This window comes from Camelus ferus, chromosome 17, assembly GCF_009834535.1.
Source record: "Camelus ferus isolate YT-003-E chromosome 17, BCGSAC_Cfer_1.0, whole genome shotgun sequence".
NCBI classification, from domain to species: domain Eukaryota; kingdom Metazoa; phylum Chordata; class Mammalia; order Artiodactyla; family Camelidae; genus Camelus; species Camelus ferus.
In genome coordinates, this window is record NC_045712.1 from 27,062,934 (window position 1) to 27,081,340 (window position 18,407).

At 51.9% G+C, this 18,407-nt stretch overlaps 2 protein-coding genes across 2 annotated transcripts; one reads left to right on the forward strand and one right to left on the reverse strand.

Annotated features, from left to right (window-relative positions):
* Window positions 1-2,195: 2,195 nt before the first annotated feature.
* LOC116657315 (translation initiation factor IF-2-like) lies at window positions 2,196-5,011 on the reverse strand. The gene is made up of 3 exons (XM_032459438.1): window positions 4,744-5,011; window positions 3,918-4,508; window positions 2,196-2,695 (listed from the first exon to the last, which is right to left on the reverse strand). Exons 1-3 carry the CDS (start codon window positions 5,009-5,011, stop codon window positions 2,652-2,654), a joined length of 903 nt encoding a protein of 300 aa, XP_032315329.1. The 3' UTR covers window positions 2,196-2,651.
* Window positions 4,831-17,613, forward strand: CSPG5 (chondroitin sulfate proteoglycan 5). Its single transcript, XM_032458624.1, has 5 exons — window positions 4,831-5,106; window positions 5,793-6,906; window positions 9,669-9,857; window positions 11,720-11,795; window positions 17,096-17,613. The coding sequence occupies exons 1-5, from the start codon at window positions 5,010-5,012 to the stop codon at window positions 17,255-17,257; spliced, it is 1,638 nt and encodes a 545-aa protein (XP_032314515.1). The 5' UTR covers window positions 4,831-5,009; the 3' UTR covers window positions 17,258-17,613.
* Window positions 17,614-18,407: the final 794 nt, after the last annotated feature.

Below are 18,407 nucleotides of genomic sequence, written 5' to 3' on the forward strand. Positions count from 1 at the left end.
GACCTGTTCCAACCCTTCCCTCTAGTAAAGAGTGCTGGAGCCAGCTGGGTCTCACCAGATTCTGACACTTCTCTAACGGTGATGAAGGAAGTTAATCCTTGATCCAGGCTAACTGAAGCTTTGTTTATAAACTCAAGTGTGAATTCTTTTTAGAGCACACCAGGACATATACAGTTAACCAGTTTTCCACAGGTTCCTCAGATCCTTACTCTCCGATTAATACTGAATAATTCCCCCAGATGTGATTAAGAACAGCAGCTTTCCAGCTTCAGTGCAGATCAGGATCCCCTGCAAGTTTGTTAACATAAAAGCTTCTGGGTTCTACCCTCAGAGCTTCTGATGTAGCAGGTCTGGGGTGAGTTTTGAAATTTTGCCCTTTAAGCAGGTTGCCAGGGGATCCTGATGCAGCTAGTCACCAGCCACCCTTAGAGAACTGCTGGTTAGGAGGCTTATATGGCAGAGTAAGGAGCCCACACTTCCTGACAGTTCATCCTGTCAGCCCAGGAGTCGAGTAAACATTTGAGAGCCTACTGTGTGCCGGGCACTAGAACTTGGAGGCACTAAAGTCATAATTAGGAATAAGGTAGGTAAGGCCCCTACACTCCAGGCCACTTACATTTTTGTAGAGTGGGGCACACCAGGCCATGGGCTTTTAGGCTTTCCACTACTCTTGTCATTAGGAAACATCTTTGATCCTGAACTTGAAACCGAACTGAGACAAGACTGCCATACCAAAGGGTGACTAGAGGAGGAGAGGGAGAGAGAGTTGTATGAATCAACTGAAACAAAGGTTCTGAAACTAATTATAGCTACTTCTCTCTTGGACTACCCATCCCTGTTCCAACTCTTATGGGACCCCAAGGAAAGAGGGCCTTGTGTGGTCCCTTGTCTTCTTGCTCCTGGCCTGCTTGGCAGAAGAGAAGCCATTTTTACTCCTTTCTGCCCCCAGAGGCCTTTCCAGACCCTTCAAAACCCATGGAGATCAGCCAGGTGACTGGTTTCTGACAGTCATCTTAACACGACCTACCCTTCGGGTACAGCCCTTGCAGGCCTCAGCAAAATCACCATTCCTTAATACAGTACAATGATCATCACTGTCAGCAGCTGAGACATGAAGGAAAAGGCCTCACACTCTAGTTCTGTGGCAGTCCCCCACCTAGGGTACCCTCACTATCAGGTGTTCCCAAAGGGCTTAGGAAATAGCAGGATTCTTGGAGGTTAACAGCCCTTTGCATATGCTGATTTTTGTGGCTAGTTTTGCCCTGACACTGATGGATTTCCCATGGCCATCAAAGTTAACGCATTCCTCATTCCAGTCTGCATGTTCTGCGGTACCTATGGGGCTCCTGAGAAGCACTTAAGTTGCCTCTGAGGCGGCAGAAATCTTCTGCAGACAAGCCTGGTTACTCCACATCTGAGGCTCTGTTGCTTTGTGCTGTGTGGCTTTCTCCCAGCTGACTGGGTTGGCTTTGGGGTAATGAAGTTTAGGAGCCTTCCTAATTTTGTAACAGACCCACTCCCCAAGCAAGATGTAATGTCCTCCAGATTGTAATTTCTTCTAGGATGAGAGCACATTTGTGCAATGATAATCTAGAGTTCCATGTAGCCAAGAGGTGGTGGTCAGCGCAAAGAACTCAGGACCCTGTCCCCTGGCTCTTCCTTCCTGGCAGTGGTGCAAGAGGGCCCATTCCCTGCAGGTGTCTATTGAGCACACTGGCGAGAGGGAGGCCATGCTAGATGTCCCTTTCTGACTGGTGGAGGGCATGAATCTGGCCTTACTGCCATGTTCTATCCTGTTAGGAGATCATAGCATAAACTCGCAAATGCCCAGGTGGAAGTAGGGGGCTGGGGGGAGAGATGGCTTCCATTCTGCCAAGTGAGGCCCTACCTCTGATCCTGATTCTTCTGAATTAAAGCAAGAATGAAAAGCCTCCATTTTAAAATGAAAAGTTTTGAAATTAAGATCTTAGTTCAAGTCCCAACCTTGCCACTTCATTAGCAACGATCTCTGTCCATTTGCAAGTGTGTAAAATGACCAGTAAGATACTCATAGTATGGTAGTGAAGAATAAGACAAGTTAGAACACAAGGAAAACAAAACTCAGAAGAAGGCTAGTGGTTGCTTATGAGGACTTACAGCGAGGAACTGTGCTGCTTCCTATTCAGACTGAAGTATGCCCCCAGCCACAGCAACAGGAGCAGCTCTTGGCCTGGATGGCAGCCCCCTGGCAAAGCCAGGGACTTTCTATGCACAGGGTGGCAGGCTGTAGCCATGGCAACAGACCTTTTGCCTTCCTTGGTACTGCCAAACCCAGTGGGAACCTCAGAGGCATGCAGCAGCCATTGCCTCAAAGCATCCCTGATGCCCAAATGGCATGAGCTTGAATGTGTGAATATGGTTGTAAGCTCATGATAGAGGTCAATTTCCCTTTCTTTCACTTTCCAGTTCTACATCTTCTGTATCTTCTTTAGTCTACCCTAGCCCTTGTGCCCAGGAAAAAATACCACATACACTTGACACTCTATGGTTACCACTTTCATATACATGAGACAGGTTACCAGCTCCTCCAAGGTCACCCAGATCTGATGCCAAGTCCTGCTCTTCAGTCACACACCACACCGCTTCTGCTATCCGTCTTGTGGAGGTGTCACCTAACTAGGTGCGCTGTGCTCAGTCCTCATACTGCTGGTGAGATCTGCTAGAGAGGATCAGAATGAAACTGAATGACAACAGTTGATTTAAAATCCCCAAATGAAGAAAGTGGTAACAGAATCTGTTGCAGGGAAGGGATGAAGGTCATTGAGGAAATCGATATTTCAAATTTTACTTTATACCATATGCTTGTTTTACTTAATTCAAAAGTTAAATTTAAAAGAATATATTTAAATGTTTTAAAATATATTAAAATGAGAAACAAACTGGAGTAGGTAGAGTTTTACCAGAGGGGTGGGGAAAGGGCCCGCATCCAGACCTTATGAAATTACATGGGAGTGATTGCCATGCTCCAGGCATCAAAGGACCCACCTGTGAGACTTCCTTCCCACACAGACTGGCCTCAGGAAGTGGGAGGTAGACATGTCCACCAAGATCCTCCACTCTGACAGCCATCACCCAAGAGTTATGGAGACAGAGCAGAGCAATACATAGAGACTTATAGGAGGCAAAAAAAAAAAAAAAAATGCAAAGGTAAGCTGCAGGAAAGCAGAGATGGTGTTGGAGGGTGCGTTAGTGCCCCTATGGCAAACAGGTGCAAAGCCCTGCCTGGCCCTCTTCTCGAAAAAGGTTGTATTTCACACTGGTAGTTACTGTCCCCAGAGGCAATGAAGCCACGGAAAGAGCCTCAGCAAGTCTATTTGCAGGAAGGTCCAGACCCAAGGTTCTGGGGTTGGGGTAAGATGGTTGCCATTCATTCATTCATGCCTCCTACCCACCTTAGGGAGCTTCCCTTTGTGGCTGGCGCTGTGCACTCAAGTGTCTTGCAGTCCAGTGGGGAATTACTGTAGACAGAGTAATTGAGATCAGGGCCTAAATGTCTAACTACTTGAGGCAAGCTGACAAGACTTCAGGTAAGGGAAGGTGACAGCTGAGCTGTCTGGGTTAAGGAGTTTGCCAGGCAGACCTGGAGGGAGGAAACCACCAGGTCAAGCAAAGAGACTGCAGCAAAACTAGTTCCAGTGAGAGAAACAGGCTTTGAACCAAGGCAACCCCATCCAGAGACATGTACTAGAGAGAGATTAGGAGAATCTCCATCTTGGTCACTTACTGTGGTTTTCTAATGTCAGAAATGGGAGCCTCTCAAATACCAGTGTTGCCACATCTCAGGCAGTGACCCTGAATGTCATTTGGGTTAATAGCAGATCAAGAGGTAGAGGTCGGTTTGATGGATGGACTAGATGACTAGGCTGCAACTCCCCTACCAAGCAGGGATTCGAGGATGAGTGGTTCTGGACTGCAGTTAGCTTTGTCAGAGTCCGCAGACATACTATAACGCTTGGCATGGCGTCCACGTGTCCCTAGGCTGTGATCTAGGCCGCTTGGGACTGCCCAGCAACTTGAGCTTTGGTATCCCAGGACACAAGCGGAGCGATGTAACCTGGGGAGGTGGTAAGAGCGGGGTAAAGGCCACTTCCCAGGCTGCCCTGAAGAGGCAAGAAGGCAGGCAGGGTAGCCGCAGTCCCAGGAAGGTCTTGCCCCCTGCCCCCGGCATGCGTTCGGGCGGGCCTGGCTGTGAGAGGTCTGGGCTTTGGCTGCGAACGGATTAGGTCTGATCCGATTAGAGTCTGGGAGGTCGACTTCGCCCCCTTGCCTGGCGCTGCCAGCGCCCGCCCCGCCCCGCCCTCGCGCTGGGACTCGGAAAACTCTCGGAGACCCTTCTCCGCCCCGAACACAGGGTTGGCGCAGAAATCCGAGAGGCTCCGTTCGCTCTGGGTTCGGCTCATTGCCACAGCGCGGGCTCGGGCTTCCGCCCCCTGCGGCTCTCCCGAGCCCCGCCCCGAGCTTGCGGGTGTCTGGGCCCCCGCCTCAGTGCTCGCGGCGTGGCGGGTGGGTTCCTCGCAGGCTGGGGGCCCGTGCCAGCCCTCCACGGAGAGGGCGGGACAGAGGCCCCGCCCCGCAGGTCTCCCGCCAGTGCACCTGTCGGCTAACGCCACGCGCGGCGCTGTGCGCCTACCCCTGCGCTACTCCACGTCCGTTTGTCTCCGCATTCCGACCCAGGGGTCTATCTGTCCGCCCGGACAGGCGGACTGAGCAGGGCCGGCGTCAGAGCTACGTGCGGCAGGGCGGGCGCGGCGGGCGGGGTTGGGGCGGCGCTGAGCGCGGCAGCGGCGGCGCGGGAGGCGGGGAGGCGCGGCGCGCCGGGGACAGCGGCGGACGGCGGCGGCGGCATGCGGCTTCTCGCGCTGCCCATCGTGGGCTGAGACGGCTGCAGCACGGGCGGGAGGCGCGGCGGCCGCCGAGCCGAGGGCGCAGCCAGCTGGGCAGACCGCGGACAGCGGTCGGGGCGCCGCGCCATGGGCCAAGCGGGGGGCGGAGGCCAGGGCTGGGGGCCGCCGCCGCTGCTGCTGCTTCTGGGGGCCACGCTGGTCCTCGCCTCCGGGGCCGCGCCGGGTAGGTACCGACTGAGACCTGGACCCCAGGGGCTTTCGCACTCCACCCCGGGCCAGGGTCCCGCCGGCTTCGGGTACTGGCAGAGTACGGGAGATGTGGCAAGGGGGCGGGGCAGCACCTTGCCTGCCGCCCGGGCAGGGGAAGGGGCGCAGGAGGAGGTGGTGAACACTGGGGAGGTCGAGTGATGGGGGCGGCCGCGACCCGAGTGTGCGGACCGAGGTGGTGGCTGGGGGAGGGGCCTGGTGGGCGGGGCCTGAGGGTGAGACTTAAGGGCGGGACCTGGGAGTAATGAGGGGCTCAAGGATGCGAGTTCGGGGCGGAGTCTAGGGTGGGGCGGGACCCTAGGGGTGCGACTTATGGGTGTGGCCTGGAGGTGGAGAGGAGCCCCCAGGGTAAGACTCGTGCCAGGCGCTGGAGTTGGGGACTGCCCTGGTTAGACTGCGAGTCGTGTTGGGGGCGGGGTCTGACTCTTGGGGGCGGGGCCTGAGCGGGGAAACGTTGGGCCCAAGTCTTCCCCTGCTTGTGGGGTGGGGCTTAAAGATGGGGCGTGGCCTTGAGAAAGCTTGAAGCAGAGGCTTAGGGTTGGCGGGGGTCTGGGAGAGCAGCTGAGGCGGGGGCGAGGCGCGGCCCAAGGCCCCGGTATGCGCGCCGCCCTGACGCCCCACCCCTCTCTCTCCTGCCCACAGCGCGTGAGGTGGGCAACGACGTCGACGCCGGCGAGCGCGTGAAGAGCGTGCTAGCTTGGGAGCCGCGTGCCAACGACACGCGGGAGAAGACCGACCCATCAAAAGCTGAGGAAGATGAGACCTCGTGGACTGCGCCCAGCGGCGAGCAGGCCTTTGTGGGCCCTAAGGTCGGGCCAGAGGAGGCGTTGGAGGCGTCCGCGGCGGTGACGGGCACGGCCTGGCTGGAAGCTGAAAGCCCAAGCCAGGGCGGAGTGACCGCAGAGGCCGGCAGCGGCGACACCCAGGCCCTTCCAGCCACCCTTCCGGCTCCCGACGAGGCCCTCGGGCAGTCATCGACGTCCACCGCCACCCCTGAGGCTACAGGGGCCAGCGAAACGCCCTCCCCCACCCCTGGCGACAAGCTGAGCCCAGGCCCTGAACTCCCCAAGGAGAGCCCCTTGGAGGTTTGGCTGAACCTAGGAGGCAGCACACCTGACGCTAATGGGCCAGAGCCCACGTACCCCTTTCAGGGCACACTGGAGCCCCATCCAGCGTCAGATATAATTGACATCGATTACTTTGAAGGACTGGATGGTGAGGGCCGTGGCGCCGACCTGGGGAGCTTCCCTGGTTCACCAGGAACCTCAGAGCACCACCCGGATACTGGGGGGGAGACCCCTTCCTGGAGCCTGCTAGACTTATACGATGACTTCACCCCCTTTGATGAATCTGATTTCTACCCCACCACATCCTTCTATGATGACTTGGAGGAAGAGGAGGAGGAAGAGGAGGATGACAAGGATGCAGTGGGAGGCGGAGACCTGGAAGATGAAAATGACCTTCTCATGCCCACTGAGAATCCTGGTCTGGGGCCTGGGACAGGCCAGCCCACCAGTCGGTGGCATGCTGTCCCTCCACAGCATACTCTGGGGATAGTGCCGGGCGGCAGCATCGCCCTCCGGCCGCGTCCAGGAGAGCCAGGCAGGGACCTGGCCCCAAGCGAGAATGGCACTGAGTGCCGCAGTGGCTTTGTGCGACATAATGGCTCCTGCCGGTCAGTGTGCGACCTCTTCCCGAGCTACTGTCACAATGGCGGCCAGTGCTACCTGGTGGAGAACATAGGGGCCTTCTGCAGGTAAGACTGTGATGGGCCAGTGCCCAGGGGCTGGTCAGAGAACTGATGAGCACACAAGAGGCAGACTCAGCAGAGAGGGGACTGTGACAAGCACAGCTTCCCAGAGATTGTGCATTCACAGGAGTCCCAGGTCAAGAGATGGTCACAGTAAATCTACAGAATTACATCTTATATATGCTTCCTGTGATCTCATCACTGGTAGAGGTTCCTCAGAAATGACATTTCCTCTGAGTGTTGTGTCCTTTACCAAACCAGCAAACTGTAAAGGCAACATAAAGGGACTCCACTAAGCGTTTTGGAGGAGGCATTTGTTGGCTTGAGGGCAAGTTCTCGTTGGCGAGTTCTGGCTATACTAGCAGAAGATGCACATCCTGGGAGGAAAGATAATTGCTGATCACTCCCTCTGAGCCATATGAGTGGCAGGAGGAGGGCCTGCCTCTTTACAGGGAAGGTAAAGTCAGAGTGAGGACCTTCTCACTGGGAGCAAGACGCAGGGAGCAGCCAGTCAAAAAGGTCAAGTTAAGGGGAGAGTCTTTCCTGGCATAGCAGATGTGGTGGGGGTTCTTAACTGTGGTGGCAGCTCTTTCCCTTCTTATACCTGGATTGTCGTCTTCTTGGGGATACCCAGTCCAGTATGTTTTAAAGACCCAGAGAGTTTAATGTCAGAGTGTAAGGACGTTGTCTGTAGCCACCATCCCACACCTCATCAGTAATTACCCCCATACACGTGCCCTCACAGTGAGAAGGAAGCACAAGTCAGGGGTAATCTGGGTGGTTTGCTTGTCTCCATCCTTTTCAGGCCCTGAAAGTGGCCTGGAGTCCTCAGATTTCCATCGGTCCTATGAGGAGTGTTTCCGGAATCTGCATCTCTTTTTTAAGTGTCAATCCTCATGTTTCTTTTTCATTGTCTTTCTGGAGGTATGTGAAGAATTCAAATTCTGTAGGTCTTAATGTTCTGATAGAAAGAATAACATATAGAAAGCATGAATGCTGGGCTTTTGGCATTAAAGCTTGAGTTCCAGTGCCTCCCTATGAAGTTTTTTCCTATAAAAGATTGTGACATTGGGGCACTCATTTAGGATGTGTCCACACAGTTCTGGTTGGAGTTGTCCAGCTATTGCCAAAAAGAGGAACTATGATCAAGAAATTATGGCATTAAGACGTTGCTGGTGGGTTAAGAGTTGCTAGAAATATGGGGAAACCTGTGATTTTGCTCCACAAACTCTAGTTGGGGTACTATAGTAATGATTTTAGTCTGGGAGCTATGGAATCCCTGTGCAATATCATTATCTTTCATCCTATTGGAGGCCTGAATTTTCATCATCAGAATAAGTTCCCCATCAGAGAATGCAGTCTGGGGCCCTGGCTGCCTCTGGAGAGCTAGAGCAGTTCCCAGAACCTCCTGGAACTCTCAGGGGATTACCAAGTGGAAGGGTAAGCCTGTCCTCACTAAGCAGCATGCCTTTGCTGAGCATGAATCCTCCAGTAGGTCCTGCCTCAGAAGCGCTTCTCCACAAGTTCACTCCAGCCCCCCTCGTGCAGTTTGCATCCCAGGATCACACTGGGCCTCCCTACCAGAGATTCCTCCTCTGGCGGGTACACCCAGGCCCAACCCTGGCTTGGAAACTGTTTTGCATTCCACTCACAAGAGGCTGCTGAGCCCTTGGTAGCAGACTGCAGCATGCTTTTGTCTCTGTCACCCTGACCACTGCAGGGAAATGAGCAGAGCTGTGGCAGAACTTGCCTCTAGAACAGTCAGTTAGAAGGCTCCCCTTTTCCCACATCCTCCAACAGATGGCTTCCCACAACTACAGAGGGGCAGTTGGAAAAGAGAGAATTCCCTGCCAGCCACATCTCCCCACCCTGTTATAGGTGTGGAGTAGCTAATTCTCTGATGCATAATTTTCCTATTTCTGGACCCCTTTCTCTTATCTGTCATTCATCCTGAGGTTCACGTCCTCCCTCCTTTGCCTGTTTCTGTATCCTTCCACATCTTTCCTCTTTGAAGCAGTCTGGTTCCCATGGAAACAGCAATGTCATTGGAAGAGTTGGAGCCTGGGAATGTCCCCAAGGGCAGGAGAAAGTCACTCAACAAAAGGACTGAAACCCACCCAGAGGTTGATTCTCACTATGCTTTCATGGCAGTTCTCATGGTAATAGGACAGGAAGCTTGAGGGGCAGAACTTTAGGGGCTGCAGAGGTAGAAGGAGAAAATCCATCTATCTTTGTGCTTGTCCTTGTCTGTCGCTTCCTTATTTGTCAGCGTCTGGTTAGGCACGTGAGCTAGACGGAACTGCAGAGCAACAAGATAGGTCTTCATGTGAAGGGCAGACCCTACTACTCTGTAGCCAGAGCTCCTAATGATCTTGTTTCTCATCTTTTTTTTTCACCAGAGCCCAGGGTCGGGGCTGAGAGGGGGGAGGCGGTCAGAGAATCCCATGATTGTTCTCACTGCAGCTGCGAGGTGGCAACCAGGGTTCCCTTCCCTCCTCGGTCACTTCACAGTCGTGTGAATGACCAGTTTGCTCAGTTTCCCAGGGCCCTGGTTACTTCATCTGTGCCCAGCCCCCATCAGAGTGTGGTTGTAAAGAGGAGGCAGGAATAGCAGCCATAGGTTTGCACAGGCAGGGGCACCACAGCTCCTCTAGCCGGTCATGGGGACAGGCCGCAGAGCAAAGTCCTGAGGTTAGGGGTCAGACCCTCACTGTGGTCACAGCTGCCAGCCCGCCCATCGCCTCAGTCTCACCCTGTCGCTGCTGCAGGTGCAACACGCAGGACTACATCTGGCACAAGGGGATGCGCTGCGAGTCCATCATCACCGACTTCCAGGTGATGTGCGTGGCTGTCGGCTCCGCCGCCCTCGTGCTGCTCCTGCTCTTCATGATGACGGTGTTCTTCGCCAAGAAGCTCTATCTGCTCAAGACGGAGAACACCAAGCTGCGCAGGACCAAGTGAGTCTCCGTCCGCCAGCCCCGCCCCACCTGATCCAGGGATGCGGTCGTGAGGGTTTCTGGCACCTGCTCGCCATCCCCAGTTGTGTTTTTCATACCAAAGATTCCCCCAAGCTTACTCATTCCTACAGAGAATGTGCCGGAACTGCAGCAGAGGCTGAGCCCCGTGGCACACTCAGCTGTCCGGCAACGTGCCCCACGCCCCACACCCCAGCCAGAGGGCGCTTAAAAGAAAAGCAGCTGGAGTAGAGCAGCTCCCGACTCTGGCCCCCAAGTGAGTTACTGTACCCAGTCCCCGGCCCCTACCTGACTGCAGCTGCTCCCCGTGTCTTTGGCAGCCAGTGGCCAGTGTGAGGATTTCGCTCACAAATCAGTGTGAAGTGACTCCAGCTCCCTCAGATCTGCTGTCACTCGGTACCAGCTCCTCCTCAGTGAAAGGGTATTTAGTGCTGCAGTGTGTTGCTTTCAAACTTGTCAACCTTTTGTCCAGACAGAAGTGTAAGGAACTCACGGAAGTCCTCTTTCCCTCCCCTAAGTAGGATGTGGGGGGCAGAGGGGCCCAGACCTAACTTCCTCTGCTGTGGACTTTAAGGGCCCTATGGGGACATGGAGCCTCATTTCAGCTTTTCCCTTAGCAGAGGAGTGACTGCATGTGGGAATCAACATGCATTTACCCTTGAAGTCTGTGCCTTGAACACACAAATGTGACCTTACACACTACGAGAGAATCACTCTCATCACTAAGCAAAGAACCTTCTGAAGTGTCATAGGAGTCACAAAAGGAGACTGGAGTCAGCTTCCTTGGGGCACAAGAGACAATTTATGCAGAACTGCCCCCACCCCCCTTTCAACTTGTTGTCCCATTAATCCCCTCCCCCTGACCCAAGAGTCCCCTCAGAGAATGTGACTGAAGGACTTGCCCTGGGTCCTGGGAAAAGGACAAAACGCCATCTGTTGCTCCCTTGCTGGGTAAACTCGTGGGATGTGCAGATGCCGGCAGCTCTCTGCAGCTTTTCAGCAAACCACCCTGGGGCTGCAGGGGCCTCTCCATTGTGCCTGTGCGTTGAGGCAGAGCTGTATCTGCACATGTGATCCCAAACCAAGGCCCTTGGCTCCACACACTGACACCAAGGGGCCGTGGGGGGGGGGGTGAGGGGAGGGTCAGAGTGAGAATGGGACCTGGGACCACCTATCAGGGCAGCTGCTGATGAGGATGGGAGGGAAGGAGCAGCTACCAGGGGAGTGTAGAAGCAAGAGCTGAGGCCCAGGACAGGGCCCCATTCTAGGCCTTCCTCCTGTAACTGGTTATGTGTTTTGCACAAAGCATGGCTCCCACACCCGCTCAGCTCAAATGCTGGCTCCCTCATTCCCCTCTGTATGCCTTCTTTCTTTCCCAGCCTGGTTACTGCCCTGAAAACACTACATGTACCCAGTGCACTGCAGATACTGCTGCAGTTTACTGATTCTAAGACACATTTTTTTCCCACATATTAACATGTCTGAAACTGGATTGTGTCTGACAATTGCAGGCACCTTACAGTCACTGTTGGCCAGATGGCAGTCATGGTGCAGTTGTAATTGTCTGACTGCACAAACGTGGTCATAGCTGTTCATATCGTTATCATTTCTTTATCTAAAGTCTAAATGAGCTACTTAAAGTATGTATAAAAGCTCTAGGTAATAAGAAAGTATTGGATCTTGATTTAAGTGGTGGTTTTTTTCTCAGTGGTACATCAGATGGTGGTGCGTCTTACGATGGTTGGTGGCATTTGGTGAGACACAGTACTTGACCCCCAGAGCGTCTCAGATTTCACAATGATCGTTTCACTTACATTTGCCCTTCTCTTTTCTGTCCCAACCAGCAAATTCCGGACCCCGTCTGAGCTGCACAACGATAACTTCTCCCTCTCCACCATTGCCGAGGGCTCTCACCCAAATGTAAGGAAATTTAGCGACACTCCCTGTACCTCCTCCCCCCATGCCTGTGCCTTGGCCCACTATGATAACGTTATCTGTCAGGTAACTTGTCTTCTTCACATCTGCCCTTATGCATGCTTCAGCCACTGCCCACGCCTTTGGTCTACTTCAGAGCGTAGAGCCGCTCCTCAGGGCTCGGAGGATCGGGATAGCGCAGTCAGTTGGGGCAGTGAGAGTAGGAATAAGAGCTTGATGGTGTATCACTTCCTTGACAAGCAAAGTTATACAAAGTGCTGAAGATCTGTTTCTAGGATGACTCATGATTTTTAGCTTCATCTAGGTTTAGAAGTCTGATTTTTGTCTTTCTATTTTCTATATCAAGGAGAAAGGCTCTGCTTTCATTGCTAGGGAATTTCCTGCTGATCATTGAGCAAATGGTGGTTGCTCTTTGGGATGAGTGGAAAAACCTCTGGGATGCCTGGAAGAACAGTGTCTTTGACACTGAGGACCCTAAAACTGAGCAGGCTTCTATACACTGGTTAGGGCTGAAGTGAGCACAGGCACTGGTGGAACCATAAGTCTAGGGGTAAATCTGTTCTTAGGAAGATGGGCTCACAGGTATCAGTTGAAACCCAATAAAAGGTCTTAATCTACCATTTGCTAAAGACCCTGGCCTAGTGTGTCACCTGGACCAGACTAACGAGTCAAATACTGGATACTGTCAGAATTTCAGAAATAAGACAGAAGCTATTGAAGCCCCAAATCATATCATATCCAAACCCAAGAATTCTGCATATGATGCAGGCTTCAAACCTGCAGGTAAATGCACCATTACACAGATAAAGGAGTGAAACTAAGACTTTTCAAGAGTTAAGAGGAAATTTTGAAGAAGTTCTTTGAAATAATGGACCATACAGTCTGTGAGCTTACAGGGGCCTTAACAGTCTAGGCCAGTGCTGTGCAGTGGGACGTTCTGTGAGGTAGAAATGTGTGTATCTGCACTGTCCACTACAGCAGCCACCAGCTACCAAGGCTTCAGAGCTCCTGGAATGTGGCTAGTGCTACCATATTGGACAGCACAGATCTAACCACTGTTTTCTTTTCATAAATGGGGAAAGGGTAGCCCCAGAAGGGGAAGGAGAGAATAATGGTACATGAGACCTTGTTCATCAAACCCCAGAAAAGAAGAACTTGGCCTGGTAGAGGAGGAGCAAAAGGGTCAATTTCAATAAGAAATGAAAGAGAGGCTAATTTAGGATAATTATTTTCAAGTCTTTGATATAAAAAGTAGAGAAAGAACAGATAATATTTTACTTGGTATGCCTCAAGATGGACATTATAACCAAGAAAACAAGGTGTCCTATAAACTTTAAGATTGATAATCATATTAATCAACCCACAAGGATGTAGTGTGAGCCTTACTCAACTCAGTACACCAATACCTACTTTACCCAGCCCCTTGCAGTGATCAGCATCTCGTTGTCACTTAGGGACTGACTGCTAGTGAGCGCTGGCCCGCCTGCCACGGGGTCTGTGGGCTCCACTGTCTGGTCTGCCATCTTATACGTGTTGGGCAGCAGGTCTGACCTGTACGGTGGTGCCTACAGGCAGATGTTCGTTGTCCACGGAGTGCAAGTGTCCTTAGCAAAGCTCCCGATGCATGCGTTTCTGACTCCCTAGGCATGTCTACCCATCCTCTTCACAAAGGCAGCAGGAGGAAGTAACTCCTCTTGGGGGCCTTGGTCGCATGAGCCAATACAAAGGTTTCTTGTGCTTCTTGGCCGACCCAGCTTTGTGGAAGCAAGGCATTTGTCCATGAAAGCTGCCACCAGCCTTGAGTTCAGAATATGGCAAAACAAGAACGGAACGGAGCAGAGTGGTCAGGCACGGTGGACTCTGCCTGGAAAGGGCCGTGTGGTTGTCTGGGTAGCACACGGGGCATCCCACAGTGAAATGGTGCCCTCCAGCTCCTCTTGGATCTTGAGGGCCGTCTCCACCTGGCATCCTTCCCTCAGCTTATGCCCCAAAGGGCATCCTGTCCTCTCTGCCAAAGCTCTGAGTGTGTGAGGAGGGACACTCCTGTCCAGCAGGTGGGTTTTCTACAAGGTTCACCTCTAATTCCCGCCACAAGCCTGGAAGTCACACTTCGTCACTGTCAAGATCTGGTGGCGTTGATAGTTAAGACAGTTACCGCTTTATATGCAGTGGAGCCCTGTCCCTTACTTCAGCCTGCACAGTGGTGCTAGCAGCAGGCAAAAGTGAGGAAACCTCCAGGTGGGCTGGAAGCTGAAATGAGGACTCTTGAGTCAAGCCTGCTCCGTTAGTCTCTCCCCATCCCTCGCCCTTCATCTCCTTGTTGGTTTTGGTGTCTCCTAAAATTGTAGAGAGTTTTATGTATCATAATAGAGGAGTGATTTCTTTTATATGAGTAAAGTAGACTGAGCAGGTCATTTTCCTTCAGAGTTCCAATAATCTCTACAAGCCATACTCTGAAAACATTTCAAACAAAAGAAAGCGTGCTGCTCTGGGTCTGGCGGGGGCAGGGTCCGTGGCCGGGTTCTGTGTCGGGGGCACGTCCCTTTCCCCTGCTGCGTGCATCGCCTTGTGCTGCTCCTGGCCGGGGCCCTCTGGACTGGTGAGGGGCCACGGGGCAGGTGAGCCGGTGGCTCAGTGCATGTGTGTCCTTGTAGCTGAGAGCCAGCCTTGGAAAGGAGCATCAGGAGGAAAAGGAAAAGTCCTCGACTCCTAAGCCTCTGCTGTGGAGGTTAGCAGTTTTCCGGGAGGAACTTCTAGTGTGTAGGAAGCTGGACGTCCTCCAGCTGCACAGCATGGCTGAAATCACCTGCCCAAGCACCAAGAGTGGCCCTACTGGTTTTCACAGCTGTGCTGTCAGGGGAGTGCCGTGGCTGTAACTTGGTCCTCCAGAGATCTGACAGACCTTCCTGGCCCTTTGTGCTTTGCACCCCCATCCTCCCCATTTACATCTTTCTAATTTCCCAATCTTCCATGTTTCTTCCTTGTACTTGGTAAAGCACCGACAGTGCCCCCCACCCCAACGCCATGGAGGTTTGTATCTGGACCAGTAGGAGCCCAGGCCTGAACCCCTGGCTAACGGATGCCCACATGGCTGGGTGGAATGCCAGAATTGTTCCCAGACTTCCGCCAGAGGGAGGTCCAGTTCCCTCTTGATGAGGGACTTCCCCTAAACCAGAGGGCCTTCCGCTGAGGGATTCAGCAGCCCTCGGCTTAACAGGATGGGGCTCCGGGGGAGCGCTTGGGCTAGGGTAGCTCCGTCTTGGTCTAGATACTCCCTCACCTGTTCTTCTTGGAGGCACTTAACTTGTCTGATAGTGTTACCTGGATACCTGTGTTCCCTATTTTTAGGATATACTTCTCCCACCCATTGGCCCAGAAGGCAGCTTTCTCATCTGTCCAAAGCCCACAGGCCCTAAAGAGACCAGGTGTAATCTGGGTCCCCCCGCCCATCACGGCAGCACAGCTTTGATGCCCAGATCTATAAGGACTCACTAAATCCACTTGGCCCCAGGGAGTGCACTGGGGTGGGAGCCGGGGCAGGGAGGGGTCAGTTATCTTGAAAAACATGAAAGTGAGTTCCATCCTTGTAAGAGGCGAGGTAAACATAGGCCATCCTGTCGTATTCCAGGTTTTCCTGTGATTCCAAGTCCGTTCCACCCTGGGTCTCTCATGGCCCAGTTCTCATGCTTCCATGCCCAGTGTCTGCTCCCAAACAGTACAGAAGTTCTGCCTCCTCCTCCTTCCCTCTGCATAAATGTGTGTGTGTGCATGCACATGCACATATACTTAATACATCAGGGTGATCTTTCCACTCAGCATGTATATGTTTCTGGCATTGAAAAATTTTTTCTAAACCTTTCCAAGCAGTGGTGGAAAATGTCCAGCCCCCGTGGGTGCTGGTGCAGCTGCCTTGCCTGAAATCCGCCTCGGCACTGAAGGTTCATTTCCTCCTGTGCTTGTCTCACTGAAAATGGGGAACATGCGTTCCACTGTTGTCTGTAAATCACTCCTGAGGTCTTTGAAACTCTATTAAATCACTCTATTCAAGCTGGTCTGGAAAAGTGCTAAGTGAGGCAGGGAGCAGGTGACGGTGATTCCTATATGCACAGTACGTTTGAACGCCAACAGTGTTCTACACAGGCCTGGAGCCTTTCCCTACTTTCCAACCAGTCACTCCCCTGACCTGGTACCATTATGGGTCAAACTCAGTAGCAGACAGCCTGGACAACAGCTCATGCAGTTTTGTGAAGAATGCCTGGTCCTTATGCATGTTGAGTACCTTGAATTTTGGAAGTGGTTAAATTACAAAAGGCCTAGGCTAACTGGTCAGACCAGGACATTACCCTTCTTGCCACCCATGAACCTGCCCAGGGGAGCTACCCCACCTATTTGATCAACAGAGTTCTGAGCACTTACAGGAGCTATTTGGGGCAGCTGAGAAAGAATTGAGGCCCACTAAATCGCACTGCATAAACCCCCTCAGGTGGTCCTGAAGGAAAGGAGTAGGGGAGGCAGGAGCTGCCGTATGGGTTCTCCGAGTGCAAAGTGAGGACTGTGCCGGTATGGGATTCCTGAAAACCTGCAACAAGCAAATTCAGATCAGGCTCAGGAGCTTGTCACAGCCGCAGGCAACACACAAGGAAAGGCAGGACAGCACGGGCTCACGTCAGAGATGGGCTGTGAAGCAGCAGCACAAACACTATCTAATGCAGACGATGGCAGCCATTCAGCAGCTGGACTTCTCCGGGCTCGGACGGAGGGGACATCTTCGAAGCTAGCATCTCTGGGTAGAGAAACTTCTGATGGAGAGAGGTTCACACATCTATAGCCTCTATTTGCTGTGGGGAGAGGGGACCTAGCTTTGCCAGGAGCTGCTTTGCACCTGAACAGGACTGAATGCACCGACAAGTCATGTTCCCTGAGCAAGACCTCTGGGAAGAGGGGCCAGGCAGTCCAAGCCGAGCTCACCAACAGGTGAGGCTTTACAGGGGCCTGGGGCAGTTTTCTCCCTAACCTCTACCAGAGAGAAAGCCTCTGACTGGCCTACATTAAAGGTATTTGTAATCCAATTATCTGTCAAGTTTTCATCTATATCTGGCCAGTGTTTTTAAGGATTTTATACCTAAAAAGTAGCTGCTAGTGAGTCACTGGTTCATTCAAGTCTCAGAGCTGTCTTCCTTTTTTCAGTTCTTCTTTAACCCAGATTGAAAAGCCTAGGATTATTACTTGGTCCCTGTACCTGTTGTCTCCTTCGCACCCCTCCGTCACCTTATTTTATCTTCCAGGATGAATCTAGTGCTCCCCACAAAATCCAGGAAGTTCTCAAGTCCTGTCTGAAAGAGGAGGAGTCATTTAACATCCAGAACTCCATGTCGCCCAAGCTCGAGGGTGGCAAAGGTGACCAGGCCGACTTGGAGGTGAACTGTCTTCAGAATAATTTAACCTAAAGCAGAGCAAGAAGAGAGGAAATGGGGGGTGGGGGGACTGGGAAGAAGCATTATCTCCTCTTGTACAGAGTCTATTTCTTGTAACCATTTGTTAAACTCCTTTCTTTTTCTGGTCTCATGGCATGCTTTGGTGTATTTTGTACAGGAGGGAAAAAACACAAAATAAGCAAAGAACCTGAACAAGAATTGCATACCTTGGATTGTTTTGTCTGTGCCGTCTGTACATTGCTTCTGCTGCTGTGATTTCTAAACCCATGCTGTTATTCAACTGACTTTTTTTTGTACTTTGACCCACCTTTTTTTTTTGAAATACCAGAAAAAACAAAGTTCTTGAAATAAAACTTTTTAAAAAGCCATTTCCCGATGGCGTTGTGCCTGTTTCCTACCTTGTCAGTTTGAGTCAAATTCTTACCGTCACTAAAGATGTGTATTTATACATGTTTGAAATCCCCGATATGGTCTATGTGTGAGGCAGCTTGGACCATAACAGAAGACCACAGAGTGGGAGGCCTAAACGACAGACATTTATTTTCTCATAGTTCTGGAGGGTAGAAGTCCAAGTTCAAGGCACCAACAGAGCCAGTTTCTGGCAAGGCCTCTCTTTCTGGCTTGCAGACAGCCACCTTCTTACTGTGTCCTCACATGACCTTTTCTCAGTGCATACAGAGGGAGCTCTCTGGTGCCTCTTCCTCTTTTTATAAGGGCACCTATTGGATTAGGGCCCCACCCTGATGACCTCATTTAACCTTAATTACCCTATCTCCAAACACACTGACATTAGGGATCAGAGCTTCAACATGATTTGGGGGGGAACGCAATTCAGTCTACAACTATCTGTAGCACCTATTATTAAGAATACTCTTTCCTTCTTTCATCAATATTTGTTCAGCACTCACTCAGCCAGGTGCTGTTCAGGATCTCTAGGTGAACAAGATAGACCTTAACCTCAGGAAGTTAACAATGTACTTGACTCTTACAATCAAATAATTGTAACACAGTGTGTCTGTACTTAGTAGAAGTACATGCAAAGCTGTGAGCTTTGGAGTTACGACTTCAGAAAGGCTTCAAAGGAGAGAATTAAATTGGACTTTGAAGGATGAGAGGGCATCTTTCAGGATGATTCAGGAGAAGAGGACATTCGAGGCAGAGG